This window comes from Oncorhynchus masou, chromosome 1, assembly GCF_036934945.1.
Source record: "Oncorhynchus masou masou isolate Uvic2021 chromosome 1, UVic_Omas_1.1, whole genome shotgun sequence".
NCBI classification, from domain to species: Eukaryota; Metazoa; Chordata; class Actinopteri; order Salmoniformes; family Salmonidae; genus Oncorhynchus; species Oncorhynchus masou.
Genome location: NC_088212.1, coordinates 44,168,630 through 44,193,846, shown reverse-complemented (window position 1 = coordinate 44,193,846; position 25,217 = coordinate 44,168,630). Strand labels below are relative to the sequence as shown.

The 25,217-nt window shown below is 39.9% G+C and overlaps 1 protein-coding gene across 1 annotated transcript in view; it reads right to left on the bottom strand.

Moving 5' to 3' along the window:
* The window catches only part of LOC135545000 (syntaxin-binding protein 1-like), a 41,129-nt gene extending 15,912 nt beyond the window's left edge, over positions 1 to 25,217 (bottom strand). The window contains exons 1-13 of the mRNA XM_064972672.1: positions 25,181 to 25,217; positions 16,691 to 16,740; positions 15,612 to 15,693; positions 15,435 to 15,511; positions 14,945 to 15,023; positions 14,327 to 14,430; positions 11,994 to 12,142; positions 11,616 to 11,700; positions 11,041 to 11,171; positions 9,128 to 9,235; positions 8,929 to 8,989; positions 8,727 to 8,792; positions 8,350 to 8,430 (exon numbers count right to left, since the gene is read on the bottom strand). Coding sequence (XP_064828744.1) covers positions 8,350 to 8,430; positions 8,727 to 8,792; positions 8,929 to 8,989; positions 9,128 to 9,235; positions 11,041 to 11,171; positions 11,616 to 11,700; positions 11,994 to 12,142; positions 14,327 to 14,430; positions 14,945 to 15,023; positions 15,435 to 15,511; positions 15,612 to 15,693; positions 16,691 to 16,740; positions 25,181 to 25,217 — 1,110 coding nt within the window. The remainder of the gene's footprint in view (positions 1 to 8,349; positions 8,431 to 8,726; positions 8,793 to 8,928; positions 8,990 to 9,127; positions 9,236 to 11,040; positions 11,172 to 11,615; positions 11,701 to 11,993; positions 12,143 to 14,326; positions 14,431 to 14,944; positions 15,024 to 15,434; positions 15,512 to 15,611; positions 15,694 to 16,690; positions 16,741 to 25,180) is intronic.

The following is a 25,217-nucleotide window of genomic DNA, read 5'->3' as shown; positions in this document are numbered from 1 at the left end:
CTCCGCCGACCAGTGGCTCGAGAGCACCTACCTGTAGCGGTTTGTATGGGTTTATTCTGTTTGGATTTTCACATTGATGTGGTGACTAGGTGCCTGTCCACTTTCAGCATAAAGATTCCAAATTCCAAAGATCCCTCTCTTTTCCTCCTGATAAAGGATTAAATTTATTAGCCGTATGTTTTTTATGTCGGTGCTGAGAACTCAGTTGGGGAAAATGACTCGAGCTGGTCAGACGTCCATCATAATATGGCCCGAATAATCAAGATTGATAGATTAATGTGCCACTATAACCTCGCCCTGGCTCTCAGACTGGGATTCAAATATTGAGAGGTGGTTCTGTTTGATTTTGCTGACTATAATATGAAGCAGAATGAGATTTGCCCTGGTTTTGATTAAGAAGCCAGCTGTCATTAATGAATCCTCTTCTTTCTTAAGTCTATTTTGTTCTTATTAAACAATGAGCTTGTTAATTAAGGGACGTTTGATACATTTTCTTTTCTCCTTCCCAGCCCACTATTATTATTATTATTATGACTTTATCATTAGTATTATTAGGCTATAATGAATTAAATAGGCTAGTAAATTACTTGTCAGCTAATGGTTTTGCTGACTGAACGAACTATGAATGCCGTTTTAATTGCCCTAATTCAATTTGGGAAAAGGCCTCTGGGAAGGTAGACCGTACCAGGGTAGCTAACGGTAAAATCTAAACGTTTATTTGGACTAATGAACACAATGGAAGATGCGTCATAGGAGACGATGGCCTAGACAACGTTAAATCTATCTCCAAATGCGGTCAATATATCGTCGCTTTTTCAATTTTCAATGGGTTACCTTAAGCATGGTTTCATACGTAGTGAACATAATTTAAGGTTAGAAATGGGGAGGATTGAACGGTTTGGTGAAGAATAATGATTTCCATTTTCAAGACTCCACCTCCTCTGTGGCTTAACCAATCAGTATAACGTACTGATTCATTCTTTGTCAGGTGTTTTTATTCTGTTATGTAATGTTGGCTGTATACGGTGTGTTTACGTTTTCCTTTATCTTAATGTTGTCCAAACGTGAAATATTCCCAGATGGTTCTCATTGCTCTTTCATTGCATGTTGCGAATCCTGTAACAACAGCAAACCCCAATGAGTGATTTAAAAAATAACTACTATTCATTTGAAAGGAATTCATTTGCCTATCAAATGTACAAAAGTATTGGCTCAGTTAAAAAATTAAAAAAAAGGTACAGAAAAGGTACAGGACTTCCTCCAAATAGCCCTTTTAAAGAATTACAAGCTGCAAGATCAGCATTAAACCAACGGTTTACAGACAAAGCAGAAGCATCTATTTCCCAGTCTGGGCACAGATTATAGGAACATGGAAATAAGAAAGTCGACTGGCAAAGAAGAGAACTTCACCAGACGCTTTACTTTCAATTAAAAAGGATCAAACTACAGACTCCAGCAATCATCTGGCTGACGTACAACACTTTCTCGATAAACTATCTCTCCCAACAATACATGTGGGAGACAGAGAATTATTATGCAAGGAGATATCCAAAGACGAAATACAAGAGATGATTCAAACCCTTAAAGATGGGGAAACCCCCAGGACATGATGGGTTTGGACCAGAGTTTTATCGGAATGGTCAAGGTTTCATAACGGAACCCCTTCTCAAAATGTATACAGGCTCCTTTTTGCCAGGGGCGAACTCCCTCCCACTTTAAGCCATGCGAATATTGATGAAGACTGCTCTAACTATAGGCTGGTGTCCCTTATTAGTGTAGACAGTAAGATCTTAGCCAGGAGACTAGAAAGATTTCTACGAACTTTAATAAAGCCGGACCAAACTGGTTTTATAACACAAAGACATTAATTTACAAATATCAGTCATGAGCATAATACAACATTGTGAGTAATCAAAACATTGAGCAGTGTCTCTATCGTTGGATGCCGAGAAAGCATTTGACCGAGTAGAATGGCCATGCCTATTTAAAGGACTCCGCCTCTTTAAAGTTGGAGAGAATTTCGATAACCAGATCAAGTTGCCCTACAGGCTGCTGTGATAACAAACGGAATGCAGTCACCCACTTTATTTTTGGGTAGAGGGACATGCGAGGGTTGCCCACTGTCACCTCTGTTATTTTCCTTGGTATTAGAGCCCCTGGCAGAGGCTATAGGTACCCAGGATGGTCTTACAGGTGTCAAGATTGGAAAACAAAACTCACATTATATCTCTATATGCAGATTATAGTTAGCTATTTATTTCTTATTGACTTAAGAGGTATAGATCTTTTTTTGGCTTCAAAATATTTTAATAAATCAGAAACTATGACACTAGAGAGCTTGAGTGACAACAATTTGAATGACTTCCAATTCAATTGGACAAAAAATGGTTTTGTTTATCTTCGTATAAAAATGTTGAATAAACCTCACAACTTGTCTAACAGCAACTTTGCACCTGTACTTAGGGCAGACATAGATAGGTGGATGGACTTTCCATTATCATGGTTGGCTAGAATTCATCTGATTAAAATGAATGTTTTCTCTAAGACTTGATATGGCACTGTAAACTGCAGCTACCATATAATTTAAGAGGCTTAGCACTACCTATGTCATGCTCGCATAATTGCAGAATGGTTAAGAGATTAACATTGCACTAATTGGGTCAGTAACGACTCCTGCTTCACATCTCCATACTCATTAATCAGTGTTATGACTGAGAGCATCCTGTCGGGCTGTATCACCGCCTGGTACGGCAACTGCTCCGCCCACAACCGTAAGGCTCTCCAGAGGGTAGTGAGGTCTGCACAACGCATCACCGGGGGCAAATTACCTGCCCTCCACGACACCTACACCACCCGATGTCACAGGAAGGCCATAAAGATCATCAAGGACAACAACCACCCGAGCCACTGCCAGTTCACCCCGCTATCATCCAGAAGGCGAGGTCAGTACAGGTGTATCAAAGCAGGGACCGAGAGACTGAAAAATAGCTTCTTTAACAGGCCATCAGACTGTTAAACAGCCACCACTAACATTGAGTGGCTGCTGCCAACATACTAACTCAACTCTAGCCACTTTAAACAATGCCACTTCATAATGTTTACATACCCTACATTACTCATCTCATATGTATATACTGTGGAAGGACCACCAGAAGGCAGGCTGGGCTCACGGATAGTAGCCCAGCAAGGCATGGGAGACAAGGTAACCAGAGGCAATTAAGCACAGCTGACGGTACTAATGACATACTCTCCTTCCCCTATAAGAGAGAGAATGGAACCAGCAGAGAGAGAGGGGGGGGACTATCTCTGGAAGATGGCCACCGAGAGAGAGGAGCTATCCAGGAAGAACCACTAAGACTGTGACAATCCTGTGACTTTTGTTGTAGTTTAAAGATAATCCTATTGTGTTCCTGTTTCATCTGGGGAAGAGGATGTATGTTTTTCCTTGGAAGATTTTCATTGATTATATTGGAGTGTTTGTGTTGACCAAATGCCCTCAATAGAGAACTGTGTTCAATCAAGAAAACCTACTCCTGACTCGTTTATTCCACCTTCCCGCTTTAGAGTGACGCCCAATTACTTGGTCCGCTCACAATACTGTACTCTATACCATCTACTGCATCTTGCCATCTTGATGTAATACATGTATCACTAGCGACTTTAAACAATGCCACTTTTATATGTTTACATAGCCTACATTACTCATCTCATATGCATATACTGTACTCGATACCATCTACTGCATCTTGCCTATGCCGTTCTGTACCATCACTCATTCATATATTTTTATGCACATGTTCTTCATTCCTTTACACTTGTGTGTATAAGGTAGTAGTTTTGGAATTGTTAGGTTAGATTACTCGTTGGTTATTACTGCATTGTCGGAACGAGAAGCACAAGCATTTCGCTACACTCGCATTAACATCTGCTAACCATGTGTGATAGATTTGGTGATAGAAACTCAGTCAGCACAGAAGTGAAACATAACCTGACTCTTAACAATACCTTTATGATCTGGAGAGATATTTGCAAACATCTTGGGAGAAAGAATTGCTTTTCTGCTCTGACTCCCCTTATAAATAATGAAGTATTTTCCCCTGGCGTCTCTGATAGCATTTTCCACCTCTGGTACCAGAAAGGTATAAGGTCAATATCAGATATATTTGATGGTGACACGTTGCTATCGTTTCAGCAAATCCCCCCCAAAATGTGCTGTACCACATCTGCAAGTAAATTGGACAAAGACTATGCTCGAAGCAAGACAGTTGGTCATCTGCAACGAGGTGCAAGAGATGCAATATAAGATTATGCAAAAAGGGTTCATAGTACTCCCCTTATATGGAATAACATGAAAGCAGAATTTTCTGATAGTGTAAGAAGAAAAAGGCACTCGTGACCATCTGTTTTTGGATTTAGCCTATTAACTACGATTTTTTCTGTGGAAATTTGAAAACTGAACTGGAAGGCATGTTCATATGTGCTATAAGAATGAACCCATGGCTATTTGTATTGGGTGTCGTCGGGAACAGGCCCTCACTTACCTTAGCACAGCTCAATCTTCTTAAAAAATTACTATTTGTGGCCCACAAATGCATTCTACTTAACTGGATAAAAGACCAGCCATCAACAATAAAGCAGTGGTATAGTGAGATCTTTAAAAAGTGTTCTCCACTGGAGAACATTAGTGCTATATTTAGGAACACGGAAGGAGATTTCGATATAATATGGGACCCCATTTTGCTATCTCTTCCCCCTAATCTTACAGATACCCTAAGAAGTGTCGATATAAACATTTTATGAGTCTGTTGGTCAAATGGACCCTTGTCGCTTTCTTGTATAAAATGATTATGTTGTCGTATAGGCCTCAATACTTTGCTAATGGTATTTTACACACTACAGCCACACCTTTTGTGACAGTAACATTAATAAAGGCATGTAAGGAACATAGATTTGAAAAAAACATGAGCTGGCGCACACCCAGAAAACCTTGTTTATGTGGAGGTGCTGACTAATTTCAAATAAACTATAAATGATCAAAATAAAGAAAGTTGCACACTCCATATATTAACTCCCAGTAATTTAATGGGCATTGACCAACATTTTGGCAGCACTGTGCCTTCCTCAGGGTAATGTCATGAATACTTTAACCAGGTTATGTAGACAAACAGTGCAATTAGTGCAACCAATGACAATAGTGAGGGGTGTGATTAAGTTAATTAAAATGAATTAGTGAAACTGTTAAAAAAACAATAGTTTATGGCATATTAAATATATTACGCTATTGTTATCATATTAGAAACATAATTGAATATTGTACATCATATTAGCATCAAAATACATTATTGTTTAATTAAATTTCACATAATTGTTTCATATTTCATTTCAGATTTGTTACATGTAATCGTTTGGTTCAACCTTAATGTATAATGAGCATCATCAATGGGGGAAAATAGTAGGTGTACGCTAATAAGCTGTAGAAAGAATATATACGTTTATAAGACTTGTTCATAAAAGAAAGAATTGTTCATAAGAAGGGCCTGAGATCAAAGTCAACATTCAGACCAATCAGGGGTCAATGTTTTTAGATAGCATATCCAGTAAGCCTCCCTTTGTAGTAGTCAGATCTCGATGTTACCTCCTCTCCTTGGTAGAGCAACATGCTCAATGCCTGTGTATTTGAGGGAGGAGATGGGATGGTTAGCTTCAACAAAGTGAGCTGCTCCTGGATAGTCAATGTTCTTACACCTGATTGAGCTGCGGTATTCAGCTATGCGTTGTTTTAATTGTCTTTTCGTTTGTCCTACGTAGGCTTTTCCTAATGAACAGGTGATGAGATAGATTACTCCTTTGGTCTTGCATGAGATGACACCCCGAACAGGGATTTTTCGACCTGTGTGTAGTGTGGGTGTCTGAAGAAATACCGTTTTTATGGTGCTCTTGCACTGTGCACATGAGCCACATTTGTAGTTCCCATTTGGGATAGGTGTCAAGACTGTCTGAGTGGGCATCTCACCTAGCTATCTCCAATATTGTGACCACGCTTATAAACCACCAGTGGGGGTTCCTTGAAGAGGTGTGTGATTTTTATGTCTGATTGCAGAATATGCCCGTGCTTTTTCAGGATTGCTTTCATTTTCTCCGAACCCTTGGTGTACTTAGTGCAAAAGACAGTTTTTCTTCTTTGGTTGAGTTTTTAGTAATTCCTCTCTTGGTTTTTGAGATATTTTCATCATTGCAGCATCAAGAGTTTTGTCCTTGTAGCCTCCCATTTTGAATGTATCTGTCTTTTTTTAGCATTGCTGTCAAAATCTGTCTGGTGGCCACAGATTTGTTCAACCCTGCATAACTGGCTATAGAGTTTGGAGTTCATTTAGTTCCTGGTGACTTCCTTCCCAGAGCACAAAAACATAATCTATGTATCTCTTCCATAGGAGTATTTTAGAAAGTCAGGGGTGTGTCTCTGTTTTTTATAAAGGAGTGCTTCCAATGGGTCTACCTGGAGGAGGAGACACTTGTTTGTGTAATTTAGCGACTGTATAGAAAGTTGGTATGTTGGGAAATTTCACACATAGAAATTCAACTTATTTGTTGGTGATTTGTCCTGATTCTAAACAGTTTTCCACTGTGGATGAGATTTTATACTGGAATTCTAGGGTAGGGTCACAATTCAGTTTGCGATAGAAGTCACCTTTAGATAGTTGTTGGCGACATTCATTGACATAGTCACATTTGTTATTAGATTATTAGTGTACACCTAATATGTTCCCCCTGTTGATGATGCTCATTATACATTAAAGTTGAACCAAACGATTACATGTAACAAATATGAAATTAAATACAAAACAATTATGTGAAATTGAATTAAACAATAATGTATGTTGATGCTAATATGATGTATAATATTCAGTAATGTTTCTATATGATAACAATAGCGTAATATATTTAATATGCCATAAACTATTGTTTTTTTAACAGTTTCACTCATTTATTTTAATGAACTTAATCATTATGGCACACCTCTCACTACTGCCATTGGTTGCACTGATTGCACTGTTTGTCTACATAACCTGGTTCAAGTATTCATGACATTACCCTGAGGAAGGCACAGTGCTGCCGAAAAGTTGGTAAATACCCATTAAATTGCTGGGAGTTAATATATGGAGTGTGTGACTTTCTTTATTTTGATAGTCTATGTAAGGAACATTAAAAAAAATAATGAGAATGAAATTAATGTTATATTTTTTTGGATTAAAGTCATTAAAAATGAAGAGCAGAGAATGGAAATGGAATGTATAAGTCTTATTGTTTTGGCTATGTTTTGGTGTTTGTTGGTTATGCTATGTTTTGGTGTTTGTTGGTTATGCTATGTTTTGGTGTTTGTTGGTTATGCTATGTTTTGGTGTTTGTTGGTTATGCTATGTTTTGGTGTTTGTTGGTTAAGCTATGTTTTGGTGTTTGTTGGTTATGCTATGTTTTGGTGTTTGTTGGTTATGCTATGTTTTGGTGTTTGTTGGTTATGCTATGTTTTGGTGTTTGTTGGTTATGCTATGTTTTGGTGTTTGTTGGTTATGCTATGTTTTGGTGTTTGTTGGTTATGCTATGTTTTGGTGTTTGTTGGTAATGCTATGTTTTGGTGTTTGTTGGTTATGCTATGTTTTGGTGTTTGTTGGTTATGCTATGTTTTGGTGTTTGTTGGTTATGCTATGTTTTGGTGTTTGTTGGTTATGCTATGTTTTGGTGTTTGTTGGTTATGCTATGTTTTGGTGTTTGTTGGTAATGCTATGTTTTGGTGTTTGTTGGTTATGCTATGTTTTGGTGTTTGTTGGTTATGCTATGTTTTGGTGTTTGTTGGTTATGCTATGTTTTGCGTTACCTTGTTTCATTTTGGAATTCAAATATATGTACAATCTCTTTACGATGTTGACCTGAAACAAGGAAAATGATATAATAATAATAGTTGAAAAAGATGTATCTAAGAATGGTCCCACCACCCAAAGGACATCCAGCCAACTTGACACAACTGTGGGAAGCATTGGAGTCAACATGGGGCCAGCATCCCTGTGGAACGCTTTCGACACCTTGTAGAGACCATGCCCCGACGAATTGAGGCTGTTCTGAGGGCAAAAGGGGGTGCAACTCAATATTAATGTTTTGTACACTCAGGTTATATCCCGTATAGTGTATTTTAATAGCTCGTGTGCTAGTCTATTTGTGCTATAATGCCAACTCCCTGTCACTGGTTGTTTGGCTTTACAATAACAGCAATGGAGTTGGCAAGAGTACAAACAGATCACAAACATTTCACTTAAATGTATTCCAATTCCCTGGGCTCCCTGGTTATTCTGCTACCTGCTCAACACGACACAGCTTGTCCACCGTGCCCTGATATCGGTTCATACAGTCTTCAGCCAGGTGGAGGTGGGTAGAGTACTGAAACACAGGGAGGGGTGGACTCATTAGTGTACACAGTAGCAAAATCAATTTGCAGCCCGAAAAAAGGAAACAAGCACTTCTTATTGGACAACGTCAAGGTAGTCCCTCCGCGTTTCAGTCAATTGTCTCCCATTTGGTGTCACACATTCATAGTCTTAATAGTCCACAGTGAAGGTCTTCTATGTGTTATATGGCATAGCTGCCTGGGAAACCAGTTGTCTGTCTGAGCATATTGGGTGTATTATTTCTGTGCTGGGACATCCATACAGTATCATATGGCTCATCATGCTTACCTTGCTTAGCTCTTTCTGATACTGCGGCATCTTCTTCAGCATCTGAGACAAGTCTTTCATTGTGGTCTGTAGCAAACCCAGAACAGCACATCACTGTTAGACACATACAGCAGTCTATACAGTACAGAGGGTTACGAAGGACACATCGCAGTTCAATAATGCAGTAGGTCGGTAGGACTAATAAAGACTGAGTTGCATGTACCTTCTCTCCTGTGTTCATCTTTTTGGTGGCTGAGAATTCTTTGAGGGAGCGGGTCACAGCCCTGTGTGAGAAGGATTGATTTAAAAAAAGAGAGATAAATAAAAGACCTATACAGGGCAGCAGGGCTTCCGTGCATCTGTGTGTCCGTGCATGTATGTGTGTGAGAAACCACGGGACATCCTATTTTTTAAAGACTTACGTGGTGACTTCGGCAATATGCTTGTGTCTGAGACTCATCCACAGGTCATCATCCTCATCCAGCAACACTGCCTTCTCCTTGACCTCCCCCATCCCACTGGTGTCATACCTGACAGACAGAGACAGAGCGAGAGAGCAAGAGACGAAAGCGAGAGCAAGAGAGAGAGAGAGAGAGAGAAACAGGGAACAGAGTCAAACACAGAGAGGTGTACAACATAAACGCTCATAACAGCAAAGATTGATATGCCCAAATGTTTACTTATAGGAAGCTACCGAACAAGATGACAATTCCTATCCAAACAAAACGAGAGATGGACCTATTGCGAGGCTGTGCCAGAGATAGATCCTATAACATAGGGATAGAGATTTTATAATTCACATAGGGATAGAGATCCTATAGTTAATTCACATAGGGATAGAGATCCTATAATTCACATAGGGATATAGATCCTATAATTCACTTTGGGATAGAGATTTTATAATTCACATAGGGATAGAGATCCTATAGTTAATTCACATAGGGATAGAGATCCTATTGTTAATTCACATATGGATAGAGATCCTATAATTCACATAGGGATATAGATCCTATAATTCACATAGGGATAGAGATTTTATAATTCACATAGGGATAGAGATCCTATTGTTAATTCACATAGGGATAGAGATCATATAATTCACATAGGGATATAGATCCTATAATTCACATAGGGATAGAGATCCTATAATTCACATAGGGATATAGATCCTATAATTCACATAGGGATAGAGATCCTATAATTCGCATAGGGATAGAGATTTTATAATTCACATAGGGATAGAGATCCTACTGTTAATTCACATAGGGATAGAGATCCTATAATTCACATAGGGATAGAGATCCTATAATTCACATAGGGATAGAGATCCTATAATTCACATAGGGATAGAGATCCTATAATTCACATAGGGATATAGATCCTATAATTCACATAGGGATAGAGATCCTATAATTCACATAGGGATAGAGATCCTATAATTCACATAGGGATAGAGATCCTATAATTCACATAGGGATAGAGATCCTATAATTCACATAGGGATAGAGATCCTATAATTCACATAGGGATATAGATCCTATAATTCACATAGGGATAGAGATCCTATAATTCACATAGGGATAGAGATCCTATAATTCACATAGGGATAGAGATCCTATAATTCACATAGGGATAGAGATCCTATAATTCACATAGGGATAGAGATCCTATAATTCACATAGGGATAGAGATCCTATAATTCACATAGGGATAGAGATCCTATAATTCACATAGGGATAGAGATCCTATAATTCACATAGGGATAGAGATCCTATAATTCACATAGGGATAGAGATCCTATAATTCACATAGGGATAGAGATCCTATAATTCACATAGGGATAGAGATCCTATAATTCACATAGGGATAGAGATCCTATAATTCACATAGGGATAGAGATCCTATAATTCACATAGGGATATAGATCCTATAATTCACATAGGGATATAGATCCTATAATTCACATAGGGATAGAGATCCTATAACTCACATAGGGATAGAGATCCTATAATTCGCATAGGGATATAGATCCTATAATTCACATAGGGATAGAGATCCTATAATTCACATAGGGATAGAGATCCTATAATTCGCATAGGGATATAGATCCTATAATTCACATAGGGATATAGATCTTATAATTCACATAGGGATATAGATCCTATAATTCACATAGGGATAGAGATCCTATAATTTGCATAGGGATAGAGATCCTATAATTCACATAGGGATAGAGATCCTATATGTTCTCTGTAATTCTGTGGTGCGAGGCCCAGTGTGTTGTGTGCGATGAACCCATTGCTGTGCCAGGCTGTGCCAGCGTGGGAGTGTTTACTTGTAGACGTCGTTCTCGATGCCCAGCAGGTCATAGCCCATGGCTTGGAGGGTGAGTTCATGGAGGATGGGAGAGACTGGGTCAAAGCCTCGGTCCAGAATCAGGAGTTGAGAGCGAGATTTGTCCGGACCCTAGGCAGGGCGGAGAGAAAGAGGGGGCCATATTAGCTGACAGGGACAGAGAGACAAATGGCTGGACAAAGAGTTTTACATTATGATTTGACTGTGCTATTGCAGTTTCATAACCTCCAAAACGTCATAACAATCTACAATAGATTCAACTATTTCATTATTGTGAATGATACATTGATTTGACATAATGACATGTTTCACTGTAACCTAAAGGACAAAACACACAGTGCTGGCGAATGGGTAAAAGCAGCAGGTGACTGACCTATCGTACTTGTTTAATACCGTATTTACATTACAGTAGGTGTACTGTAATATGAAATACAGAATTATACTTGCAACCAAGCTGCCTGTAAGATACTGTCAAATTCACAGAAATCCCTTTACAGTGTGTGTTATATCAGTTGAATCAGTGTGGCTTGTTGGTTGGCTGCTCTCCTGTCTCACCTCTCCCATGGTGGGGTCGTCTGCCTTGTAGCCGTCTAGCTTGTCCTGCAGGAGCTGAGCCAGAGTGGCACAGTCTTTGTACTCCCTGAGTCAAGACAACAGAGTGGGCAACAAACAGGCTGTTAGCTTTCCATCACACATACAGAAGACTGACTCCTTCTAAGAATAATCTCAGAGGAGGATGAATAGGCTATGTCCCAATCCACAAGGATGCTATGTTTGGAGGTAGGTAGCTGCCTTGGGATTGATACATAGCCTATACATTCCATTCTGGTCTGTCTGGGACTCAAATGAACCACCAGCCACCACTACAGAAGCCATTATATATGAAACCGGAGCAGTAAATTATATTGCTGTAGCTCTCTCGCTCTTTCTTACCCTCTGTATCTGATGCCAGGGTATTCCTTCAGGGTATTGCAGAGAGTGGCGATCTGCTCAGCACAACGCGCCAACATGTTGTGCTTGATGTCAGCCTTGTAGGGGCTGTAGAAGTCCTGGAAGGCATCGGTCTTGTCCAGGGAAAACACCTAGATACACACAGAGAAATAATCAGATCAATCAAATGTATTTTATTAGGCTGTTTTTACATCCGCAGTAACAACTTGCTTTACAGTTACCCGTCCTATACACAAAAATGTTGGTCACTTTCGCAAAAATCCTAGGCTTTCCAGAAATCCTGGTTGGAATATTCCCGGAATCAGGATAGAATAAGCAAGAAATCTGTGAATCCTCCAACCAGGAATTTATGAATTTGGGCGAAATTAACAAAAGTTTGTTACCCTATCCAGTGGAGATGCAGGGCCAGACCTGCAGGTGGCACTGTAGCAGTGTGTGAGACTGTGTGGGTGAGACAATATAATCCTATTTGACTGCATTGATTCCCAAATGACTGACAATACAGTACGGTGTTGTAGGATCAGATGGGACATATTTCATTAATTCCCCCAGCCTTGAGAAAGGCAGTTAAACCCCAACAACAACTGCTCCCTGGGCTCCGACGATGTGGACATTAATTAAGGCAAAATGTGCTTTACAGAAAGAAAAGTAAAAAAAAAAAAACATTTAGAAAATAAAAGCTGAAATATTTACTACATAACAAACATAAGATAAGAACTAAATAATAACACAAACTGAACAACTAAAAAGCACCCTAAGGAAAAGCAAAGCAAAAAGAGAGGTGTGTTAAAATCTATTTTAAATATGTCCACAGTTTCGGTTCCCTGGCAGGCTATTCCAGAGGCTGGGGACATAATAACTAAAGGTTGCATCTCCATTCTTCTTGGTCCTAGGCTTTGGTATAGATAAAATGCCAGCGCCAGAAGGCCTGAGGGACCTAATGGCTACATAACTTAAAAGCATGTCTGACATGTACTGGGGTGCGCAATCGTGGATTGATTGAAAAACCAATAGAAACATCTTAAAATTCATTCTAAAACTCACAGGCAGCCAGTGCAGAGAGCTTAAAACTGGTGTAATGTGTGCTCTCTGGTCTTGGTCAGTACCCGTGCTGCAGCATTCTGTATGTTTTGAAGTTGACCAATGGTTTTCTTGGGTAGACCAGACAGGAGAGCATTACAGTATTGAAGCTTGCTTGTAATAAAAGCATGGATGAGTCTCTCTGTATCAGCCTGAGAGAGAATGATTTGATTTGATTTGAAATGGCCACACCTTGGCAATGTTCCTCAGGGGGTAAAGAGCTATTTTGGTCACATATCCATTTGAAATTTAGTTCAGAATCTAAAATAACACCTAGGTTTAATCTTTGATTAAAATGTGAGGCTAGATTCTCTCTCTGTGCTTTGGTTCCAACGATAAGTACCTCGGTCTTGTCTTGATTTAGCCAGAAGAAGTTGTGAGCCATCCAAGTATTTAAATCACTAATACAGTGTAATAATTTATCTGTGGAACTAAAATCCTCTGGTGACACAGAAATGTAGACTTACGTATTGTCTGCATAGCAGTGAAAATCAATGCTAGGCTTTCTGATAACACTGCCAAATGCCCCATGACATACAGTAAGTGACAGTTTATTTCAAAACTAAAACTTCCTATTTCTTCTCAGCCATGCCTCCCTTCATCCACTCTACTAAACCAATAATGTGTGTCAGTCAGGCAGGCTCTCTCTATCCCATGCACCACTGCAACCAGCACCTTCAAACGCTCGAGCCCATCTGTTGACCGTCACATGACAACAATCCCTCCCGCTGTCACACAACCCTCCTCCGGCTCCCATTGGCTCCCTGGCCAGCATTTTTGATGCATCCGCCAATGAGGTGAGGGATTAGAGATGGACTGGGTGGGAGGGAGGCTGGGCGATGTGGCATCCCCAACACACCCCTCATCTCCTTCTCATCCCCACACCGTCCCCTGTAGGATTAATTATAGAGGACAACAGAACAGCAGAGGATTGGAGGCACAGCAAAGCCATGGCCTGGCTAAAGCCACTCTGCTCTGGAACATTCCATCAGGAGAAAGAGGAGAGGAGACTACCCCAGCTCATTGAGCAATCCCTCCCCCACTCCTCCCCTACTCTTCCTATACTCCTCCCCCTCTCCCACTCTCCACTGGTGTTTCCTTCTCTGTGTCCCCTCCTGTTCACCCCCCTAATCATAATCCTTCCCCTTTCCTTCTCCTCCTCTCTCTCTCTCTATGTATCTCTCCCACAGTCTTTCTATCCCTCGCCAGAGACAGAGGGGCAGATAGGCTCTTACCTGTGACTCATAGGGCAGAAAGGCGATGTGGATCTCAGTCAAGGTCTTCATGGCTTTGGACGCACGGGATTTTGTCAACAGGTTGAACAATGTATCTGGGATTGCTGGGAGTTGGGGGGGAGTGAGAAAATGTTTTATGCAATTAAAGGATGAAAATAATAGGGAAATAGAATAGAAATCTATATACTCCTACAAAAAAAAGGTGATATCTAGAACCTAAAAGGGGTCTTCGGCTGTTCCCATAGGAGCACCCTTTGAAGAAACCTTGTTGGTTCCAGGTAGAACCGTTTTGGTTCCAAGTAGAAGCCTTTCCATAGAGGGTTCTACATGAAACCCCAAATGGTTCTACCTGGAACCAAAAAGGGGTTTTCCCTGGAACCAAAAAGGGATCTCCTATGGGGACAGCTGAAGAACCATTTTGGAAGAGAGAGTGTATTGTGTAAGGTTGACATTGAGTGTTGGCATTGTGGCAAAGAGGAGTTGTCTGCTAGTCTGTTCCCAGTACTCGAGGAGAATCAGATATAAAGGCATCATCAGACTGCTCCAAACTCAAATTCATATACTGTATACAATACGTGATGGTACAAAGTCATCCCATGTCTCTCCAATATTACTCACTGTCAGTGAAGAATACGTGAGCTCCTCTGTATCTGGGCGACCGCGGGTCTCTGAAGTCATCTATGAGTGCCTCCACAGTCTGGGTAGGGGAAGGAACATCACACATCTTGCCAAAGAAATCTAAAGCTTTATTGCTCCTTCGTGTCTCAGATGGTAGAGCATGGCGCTTCCAACGCCAGGGCTGTGGGTTTGATTACACTGGAACCGCCCAGAAGTAAATGTATGCATGCACTACAGTAAATCACTTTGGATAAAGACTTAAGGGGCGGCAGGGTAGCCTAGTGGTTAGAGCGTTGGACTAGTAACCGGAAGGTTGCAAGTTCAAATCCCCGAGCTGACAAGGTACAAATCTGTCGTTCTGCCCATGAACAGGCAGTTAACCCACTGTTCCAAGGCCATCAATGAAAATAACAATTTGTTCTTAACTGACTTGCCTAGTTAAATAAACGTTCTTTTTTTAAACGCATTTACTAAAACTAAATTCCAATACCTCATCATTGGGAGTTATTAGGTAGATGGCCTCCATACTGGGGAGAGGCTCTCGCTTCTTGCCAATGTCTTCAACAACTGTACAGGATAGGAGAGAAAAGCACAGTCATTCAGTTAGCCTTTGAACTGATGCTGAACGTTGAGCGTGCGTGTGTGATGTTGACGGAGTGGTACTCACTGGTGATGCCATCTGACATGATATCTGTCATCTTACAGCAGGATGACATCATCCTCATGCTTAGCTTGTCTACTACCAGAACCTGGGGGAGGACAGGGACGAGGTTTACAGGGGGTCAAGGGTTGTATCCTAAATGGCACCCTATTCCCTATATAGTGTGCAACTTTTGACTTGGGCTCATAGGGCTCTGGTCAAAAGTAGAGCACTATAAAGGTAATAAGGTGTAAGTTGGGCGCAGACAATTACTATCATGTACTATCACATACACAATCATTCATAACCAAGAATGTCATTGATGTAAAATATTTGGCATGGGTAACCAGATCCTCAAAAAGTTCTACAGCTGCACCATCGAGAGTGGTTGCATCACCGCCTGGTATGGCAACTGCTCGGCATCTGACCGTAAAGGCGCTACAGAGGGTAGTGCGTACGGCCCAGTACATCATTGGGACCAAGCTTCCTGCCATCCAGGACCATCCAGGACCTACATACTGTTCCTAGGCCGTCATTGAAAATACGAATCTGTTCTTAACTGACTTGCCTAGTTAAATAAAGGTAAAATTAAAAATTAAAATACTAGGCGATTTCAGAGGAAAGCCCCAAAATTATCAGACTCCAGTCACCCAAGTCATAGACTGTTCTCTATGCTACCGCACTGCAATAGGTACAGGAGCTCTAAGTCTAGGTCCAAGAGGCTTCTAAACAGCTTCTGCCCCTAAGCCATAAGAACACTGAACAATTCATCAAATGGCCACACAGACTATTTACATTGACACAACCCCCCCATTTGTTTTTACACTGCTGCTACTTGCTGTTTATTATCTATGCATAGTCACTTTAACCCTACATACATGTACAAATTACCTTGACTTACCTGTACCCTCGCACACTGACTCGCTACCGTTAATGTTCTTTTTAGTGTTACTTTTTATTATTTTTTATTTTATTCTGTAAATATTTTCTTAACTCTTTCTTTAACTGAATTGTTAGTTAAGGGCTTGTAAGTAAGCATTTCCCGGTAAGGTCTACACCTGTTGTATTCAGTGCACGTGACAACGTTTTATTTTATTTGCCCATACCTTCCATTCGCCCTTCTTGTGCACCTTCTTGATGACATCATTCATAATCTCTGTAAACGGAGGAATAATTGATTAGCACACACTTCAACTTACATTAAACTCTTCTGTGCTCAAAAGCACAAGCACTGTAGGCTATTGGCCCCTTGTGTCACACCCTGATCCGTTTCACCTGTCTTTGTGCTATTTGCCCCCCTCCAGGTGTCACCCATCTTCCTCATTGTCCGCAGTGTATTTATACCTGTTTTCTGTTGCCAGTTCGTTTTGTTTCGTCAAGCCTACCAGCGATTTTTCCCGTGCTCCTTTCTTTCTCTAGTTCCTGTTTTCTAGCTTTCCCTGTTTTTGGCAATCCTGCCTGCCCTGATCTTGAGCCTGCCTGTCGTTCTGTACCTTTCAGACTCTGCTCTGGACTTCTGACCGCTGCCTGCCCTGACCCTGAACCTGCCTGCCGTTCTGTACCTTTCAGACTCTGCTCTGGACTTCTGACCTCTGCCTGCCCTGACCCTGAACCTGCCTGCCGTTCTGTACCTTTCAGACTCTGCTCTGGACTTCTGACCTCTGACTGCCCTTAACCTGAACCTGCCTGCCGTTCTGTACCTTTCAGACTCTGCTCTGGACTTCTGACCTCTGCCTGCCCTGACCTTGAACCTGCCCGCCGTTCTGTACCTTTCAGACTCTGCTCTGGACTTCTGACCTCTGACTGCCCTTAACCTGTCGTTTGCCTGCCGTCCTGTTTTTGTAATAAACGTTTGTTACTTCAAAACTGTCTGCATCTGGGTCTTTTCCTGAGCCTTGACACCTTGTATACAGTTTAGTCTCCCAAGGTCACCCTTCCGAATCTCGTCTCGTTGACTCAAACTAATGGAACAACTTGAGCGAAGCCTGGGTATCTAAGCATAATGCTTCAGGTATAAAAGGGCATGTTAGATATTTTGGTCTAGTGAATTGTTAGTTTATGTGGGTGACAGATGGTGTTAGCAGTGACGGCACAGCCACAGTTGGAATTTAATGGGCTCCGGTGAGGGGTCTGAAGTGAGCAGTTATACCAATGTAACACTCATTACATCTGTGAGAAGTCTGGGAACCTGGTGCCCCATTGGAACCATCTGGGAGACAGTTCATGCATCCCAAATGCCAGTCTGTGGTAATGGAGAGGGGGGAAGGATCAGCTTTGAATCTATAGTTTAAAAGCTGGCCCATCTATCTACTGGAATGAGTCAGTGAGAGAGACACACAGCAATCACAAGACCTAATCTCTTCCAATCCTCTTACGCCACGGAACCGCCAGGGTCGCTATTTCTGGGCTCTTTCTGTGCCACCGGATGTGATGTCACAGGGAAACCTGTTGACACACACGCGCATGTTCGATTTGGCTAGTATCCTAAAAAAAACTCCATTAAATACATTCATCAGTGTTATTTGATTTTAAATAAGTATACGTATTAAATGAGTAGTAGCTACAGTGCCTTCAAAAAAAGTATTCACACCCCTTGACTTTTTATCCACTTTTTGTTGTGTTATAGCCTGAATTTCAAATGGATTAAATTGAGATTTTGTGGGACTGATCTACACACAATAACCCACAATGTCAAAGTGGAATTTTGATTTTAGAAATGTCTTGAGTTAAGTATTCAAACCCTTTGTTATGGCTAGCCTAAATACTTTCATGAGTAATAATGTGCTCAAAAAGTAATATAATGAATTGCATAATAAGTGTTTAACATTTTTTATGATTACCCCATATCTGTCCCCAACACAAACAATTATCTGTATCAACCACAAAGACCAGGCAGGTTTTCCAATGCCTCGCAAAGAAGGGTACCTATTATTAGATGGGTACAAATAAAAAAAAGCAGACACTGAATATCCCTTTGAGCACGGTGAAGTTATTAATGACACTTTTGGTGGTGAATCAATACACCCAGTCACTACAAAGATACAGGTGTCCTTCCTAACTTAGTTGCCGGAGAGGAAGGAAACCGCTCAGGGATTTCACCATGAGGCCAATGGTGATTTTAAAACAGTTACAGAGTTGAATGGCTATGATAGGAGATAACTAAGGATGGATAAACAACATTGTAGTTGCCTTAATGACAGTAAAAAGAAGGAAATCTGTACAGAATAAAAATATTAAAAAACATGCATCCTGTTTGTAATAAGGCACTAAAGTAATTCTGCAAAACATGTGGCAAAGAAATTAACTTCTTGTCCTGAATACAAAGCTTTATGTTTGGGGCAAATCTAACACAACACATCACTGAGTACCTGTCTTCATATTTTCAAGCATGGTGGTGGCTGCATCATGTTATGGGTATGCTCATCAACGGCAAGGACTAGGGAGTTTTTTTGGTAGGATAAAAATAAAATGGAATAGAGCTAAGCACATGCAAAATCCAAGAGTAAAAACCCTGTTCAGTCTGCTTTCCAACAGACACTGGGAGACAAATTCATCATTCAGCAGGACAATAATCTAAACTCAAGGCCAAATATACACTGGAGTTGCTTACTAAGATGACATTGAATGTTCCTGAGTGGCCTTGTTTTAGTTTTGACTTACATCTGCTTGAAAATCTAAGGCAAGACTTTAAAATGGTCACGATGGCAACACCCATCCGTAGCACGCGCTCCAGCAGGTGTATCTCACTGAGCATCCCTAAAGCCAACACCTCATTTGGCCGCCTTTCGTTCCAGTACTCTGCTGCCTGTGACTGGAACGAATTGCAAAAATCCCTGAAGTTGGAGACTTTTATCTCCCTCACCAACTTCAAACATGTGCTATCTGAGCAGCTAACCAATCATTGCAGCTGTACATAGTCTATTGGTAAATAGCCCACCCATTTTCACCTACCTCATCCCCACACTGTTTTTATTTATTTACTTTTCTGCTCTTTTGCACACCAGTATCTCTACCTGTACATGACCATCTGATCATTTATCACTCCAGTGCTAATCTGCAAAATTGTAATTATTCGCCTACCTCCTCATGCCTTTTGCACACAATGTATATAGACTCCCCTTTTTTTGTACTGTGTTATTGACTTGTTAATTGTTTACTCCATGTGTAACTCTGTGTTGTCTGTTCACACTGCTAAGCTTTATCTTGGCCAGGTTGCAGTTGCAAATGAGAACTTGTAATCAACTAGCCTACCTGGTTAAATAAAGGTGAAATAAAATAAAAAATTAAAAAATAGCTGTCTAGCAATGGTTAACAATGAACTTGACAGAGCTTGAAGAGTTTTAAAAAGAATAATGAGCAAATATTGTACAATCCAGGTGTGCAAATCTCTTAGAGATTTACCCAAAAAGACTCACAGCTGTGAACGTTGCCAAAGGTGATTCTAATACAGTATGTATTGACTCAGGGCGTTGAATACTTATCTAATCAAGATATATTATGGTTTTATTTTTAAATGGACTTTTCTTCCACTTTGACATTACAGAGTATTTTGTGTTGGAAAAAAAAGAGAATTCAATTGATTTTAATTCAATCAATTTTAATCCGAATTTGTACCACAACAAAATGTGGGAAAAGTCAAGGGGTGTGAATACTTTCTGAAGGCTCTGTATATCCTTCATCCCCAGCTTAAAATGATTGTTACATAGAGCATGGATCCTAAAAGCCAGTGACAGAAGTATTTGGCTGTTGTGTCAGGATACACGATTTAAAAAATTGTTCCAAAAGGGCTCTTCCGCTGTCCCCAACCCTTTTTGGTTCCAGGTAAAACCTTCTGTGAAAAGGGTTCCACATGGAACCCAAAAACGGTTCTACTTGGAACAAAAATGTTTCAACATGGAACCAAAAATAGTTATTCAAAGGGTGTAGCATAGTATGGCTCTCTGCTTTCTAAATTAATCTTAACATGCATTACCTCCATATAAAGACAAAACAAGACAATGTCACAAATATATAACAATCAATCAACTCAATCATTGTTAACATTTCAGAAATCAAGAACAAAAATGTGCCTATATGCTTCATTCAAACACTGTTGTTGTTTTGAATATGGGTCGGGTGGTTTGATAATTGAGGTGACATGTCTATCAGTGAATGAGTTCTGTATCCAATTACCCAACTGGATTAGTTAGGGGAAATTTCCCCAATGCCCCATGAAAGAGTCAGTCAGCATCAACAAACGAAGAAGCTGCTTTGGGATGGGAGATAATGTCTGTATCTCAAATGCCGCCCTATTCCCTATATAGTGCACTACCTTCGACCAAGGCCAATAGGGTTCTGGTCAACATTTGTTAACTATATAGGGAATAGGGTGCCATTTGGGACGCATCCACTAAACTCCTCCTGTTTGTCTGAGCCGGACAACCACAACTATTGTGTCTCAGAAGGTAAACAGAAGAGCCAACCTACTGGGCCAAAACTGGTCGAATCAACGTTGTTTCAATGTAATTTGCCAATGTATTGTGACGCGGAATCTACGTAGAAATACATTGGATTTGAAAAAAGTAATCAACATAAACATGTTTTTTTGGAGAGTTCAACTTCAACCAGGATTATTATGTCATCGTGGTAACCAAATTTCAACATAGACAAACCTTGTATACAATATGTTGAATTTGTACCTTTAAAACAACATCAGATCTTCAAAGTTATATCCACTATCAGAAATAAACAATAGGCTGTGCAGCATAATTGGTCTATCCACAGCTACACTTTGGTCTCCCATCTCGGGTTTTAAACAAGACCTGCTTAGCTATGATATTTGTAACTGACTATTACCAGTGTGATATTGTGAGAGTTAAATAATATAACTAAATCAAATCAAACTTTATTTAAAGTGCATTTAAAGTTTGATTTGATTTAGTCCTACTCTTTCATTGAGACTTGTTGGGGTGAGATGGAGATGTGAAACCAACATATCAATTATTAACTAACCCACTGCACACAAACTGGTTGATTCAACATTCCTTAAACGTAATTAGTCAACGTATTATGACGTGGAATCTACAATTTGTCACTGACTATTATCAATGTGCCATTGTGAGAATGATTGCTGAGAGATCTCCACTTGAAAACTAAGATTCACTCTTACTATCGAGGTAGATTTAAAAGAGCAAAGTAAATGGGACCATACTTTATCACTCATATCTCATCCATTATGCTATTTAGGCCTATATAGCAATTGCAAAGTCATCAACGGCTATTGTTTCAATTCAACCCAAAATTCAACTAAACATAGACAATACAATAGGCCTAGGGCTTTAAGCTGTGAATGCAATGATATTTAGTGATATTGAATTGTGTTCGGTTGTCAGGGCAACCAAATATCAACTTTTGAAGCAGCTGTATCTTCTGCTTGGATAGTTCAATCTGTTCCACTGACTTATTCTGGCTTTAATTCCAGCTTGTTGCAGCAATAATGTGCGCAGAATTTCAAAAGGCATTGATCACTTGCACCATGTACTTTTAAAGGGGCAATCAGCAGTTGCTACATACATTTTTGGATCGACACATAAATGATATATATACCTATTGATTCTTGAAGAATATAACTTATAAATGCCTCATGAGTCTAGCTCAACTGTTGTACCCCCATCAGGAACCAAACTATAAGCTTGTTTTACTCCGATGTTTGTAAACAAAGTAAATGTAAACAAACACCACATAGCCTCAAAACATGGTTTAAACTATAGTTTTAATATCATGGATGGTCAGTCCTTTTCCGTCGCTCTGTCTATGAATGAACGAGTGGTTAAATTTCTCCAACCCCCATTCCTCAGCTTTTTACCAAAACAGGGGTGGTGTCAGTGATAGATATTTGGTTGACAACTAAACCAAAAATCTGACATTGTTTTTCCATTGGAGTTTGGTTGTGCTTTTAGATTGTTGAAAGCAGTGAGAACACATTGGAAATTCAACAAACTTTTCTCTGTCTTTTTGAGTGGGTGATTTCCATCCATTTCTAATTTATTATACAGTATTTGCCATACCCATAGATATTTATGTCTGTATGACAATAAAAGTCTTCAGGATTAAGAGCAAAACAATCCATAAAATGTAAGGGACAGACTCAACAAACTGTGAACACCAACAGTACTCCTTGTGAACACAGTACTACAATGTGTGATTTTCAGGACGTCCAGCATAGCTAGCAGTTGGTGATGCTGAATGTTACTGGTGGCTGGGTGGAGTTGGAGACCACAGCTCACATTACACCAGTGGAACAAATTCTGAATCACCATAGCACCATCCTGTCTCACCTCAATCAAATACAGTGGGTATCTGTGGAGCAGGGTTGGGGAGTAATGGATTAAATGTACAAAAAAAGGTAACTGTAATCCTTTACGTTACCAGTAAAATAATATTGTAATCAGATTACAGATACTTTTGAAAAACTAGATGAATACTTTAAATTCAGAAAGGATGTTTCAATCTTTTTTTCTTTTGACACTTCTCTGTTTTCTCAATGACATTCAAATCTGCATTGAAAAAAGGCTCAAGTTTAAGGTGGTTCCACCTGAGCGAGTCTGACCACAAGTCAGAGACCACTATGATGACACACCGAATGTGTTTGATTGATCAAGGGAAAAGAGCGGGAATAGGCTTTTGTAGGCGTCAGTCCAAGCCATGGCTTCCAATGGTGCGACTGCTGTCGGCATCCAAAGATTATCCAACTTGAATAAACACTTGGAGGTTAGAATGACAGCAGTGGTTTAGTCTACGGCGATACGGATATCACTTATTATTGATATCTACATAGCGCATTGATGTGAATCACACTGCTGCTCTCTCATTTTGCTATTTGCGCCTTACGGATTGTGGTTGTTGTGGATGGCTGTTCACAAATCTAAATGTGTATTTGAACCCAATAATGGTTGAACTCAAATAGTTTAAGCTGCCTATTAATCATTGTTTTTGAAACCAGTCGACAGCCAGTGAAAAATGCGCTCTTGCAACATCTGCATAGTACGTATCCCAGCTTTGGGAATAAAAGAGGGGCTTTTAATTGCTCAGTCTAATTCATGCTGAAAAAAGAAATACATCCATAGGCCTAATGGACACATGCTCAAACTCGCACACTTTTGATAGATTTAAAGGGGCAATCTGTAGTTGCTACATCCATTTTTGGACTTGTAAAGATATAATGTAATCGTATTATTATATGTAGTAGAAAGCGATGGGTAGAAGAAGTGTACATATCCAACCCATAAAGTAAAATTTAATATCCATATATGGCCAGCTATGTAAACGTTAACATTGAACAACATCTATTGCAGGATAAATCAATTGGTAACATACATGTTTGTATTCTTCTAATGCCACTTAAGGGGAATGTAATCTAAAAGTAACTGAATGTAATCAGATTATGTTACTGAGTATGGATAATCCAAAAGTTACGTTACTGATTACAATTTTAGACAGGTAACTATTAACTGTAATGGATTACATTTAGAAAGTAACCTACCCAAGTGACCTACCAAACCCCACTGAGGAGGTATTAAATAGCAGATACCCACGCAATAACAACACACGTTAACCCCAATATCTCTATTCCCCTGTCTACCATACCATAAATAAATAAAAGACTGCCAGCCAAACATTTAACATATTTAAGACTGAAGTTGCATTGTGGAATTATTGTTTTCACTTTTTCATGCATGGATAAGGTCTTGCTTTTTATGTGCATAATGGGGAAACTAGGTTATATGCCCGTTCTTGAATTAATTGCCTTCAACACAGCAGATTTATTTTAAAAGCCACAATACAAAGTAATAGGCCTACACCAGTAGAGGCTGCTGAGGGGAGGACGGCTCATAATAATGGCTGGAACGGAGAAAATTGAATGGCATCAAACACATGTAAACCATGTGTTTAATCCCACTCCAGTAATTCTGCCCCAGGCATTACTATGAGCCTGTCCTCCCCAATTAAGGTGCCACCTGTGGCCTACACGTTTTCATCCACAAAAGAAGAGATTTTCCCCTTTTGTGGTGGCTTTAGGAAACTGAGTGTGGAGCTGTATTGTGGTGGATCCACGCAGCAAGGAGCACTATGACAGTGGAAGAGCTTAATCCGTATGGATTTAGCGCATGTGGATTTACCCGAAACTACAATTTCATAGTGCAATTTACTACAAAACAAATGCCAGTATTGAACAGTGCACATGATTAAAACCCAATATTAAAATACCAACATTTTGCTATATCTAATGATACAGAGATATAGGATAATTGAGAGTGCGGTAGTGCGCCTTTACGCACTTTGAGCAATCCTATCGAACGCGAGACGCACTAGATTTTTTACTTTCAATAGGTCTACTTCTGGACCAGTTTTTGGCCAAAAAATTTATTTAAATTATGTTTGAAATACAAATTGAGATCTAAATAAAATAGTAATTCAAACCAACTAAATAGCCTAAATTAATAGGATGTCCAAAATAAAGCAAAACATAAAATAGCCTAGGCCAACGCCACAATACAAAATAACCATAGCGCATGGACCTACATAATAAGTGATTAAACAAAAATACATGTTCTTACTTTCTCCCACAATGGCTTTTAGTCCGAGTGGTGCCAT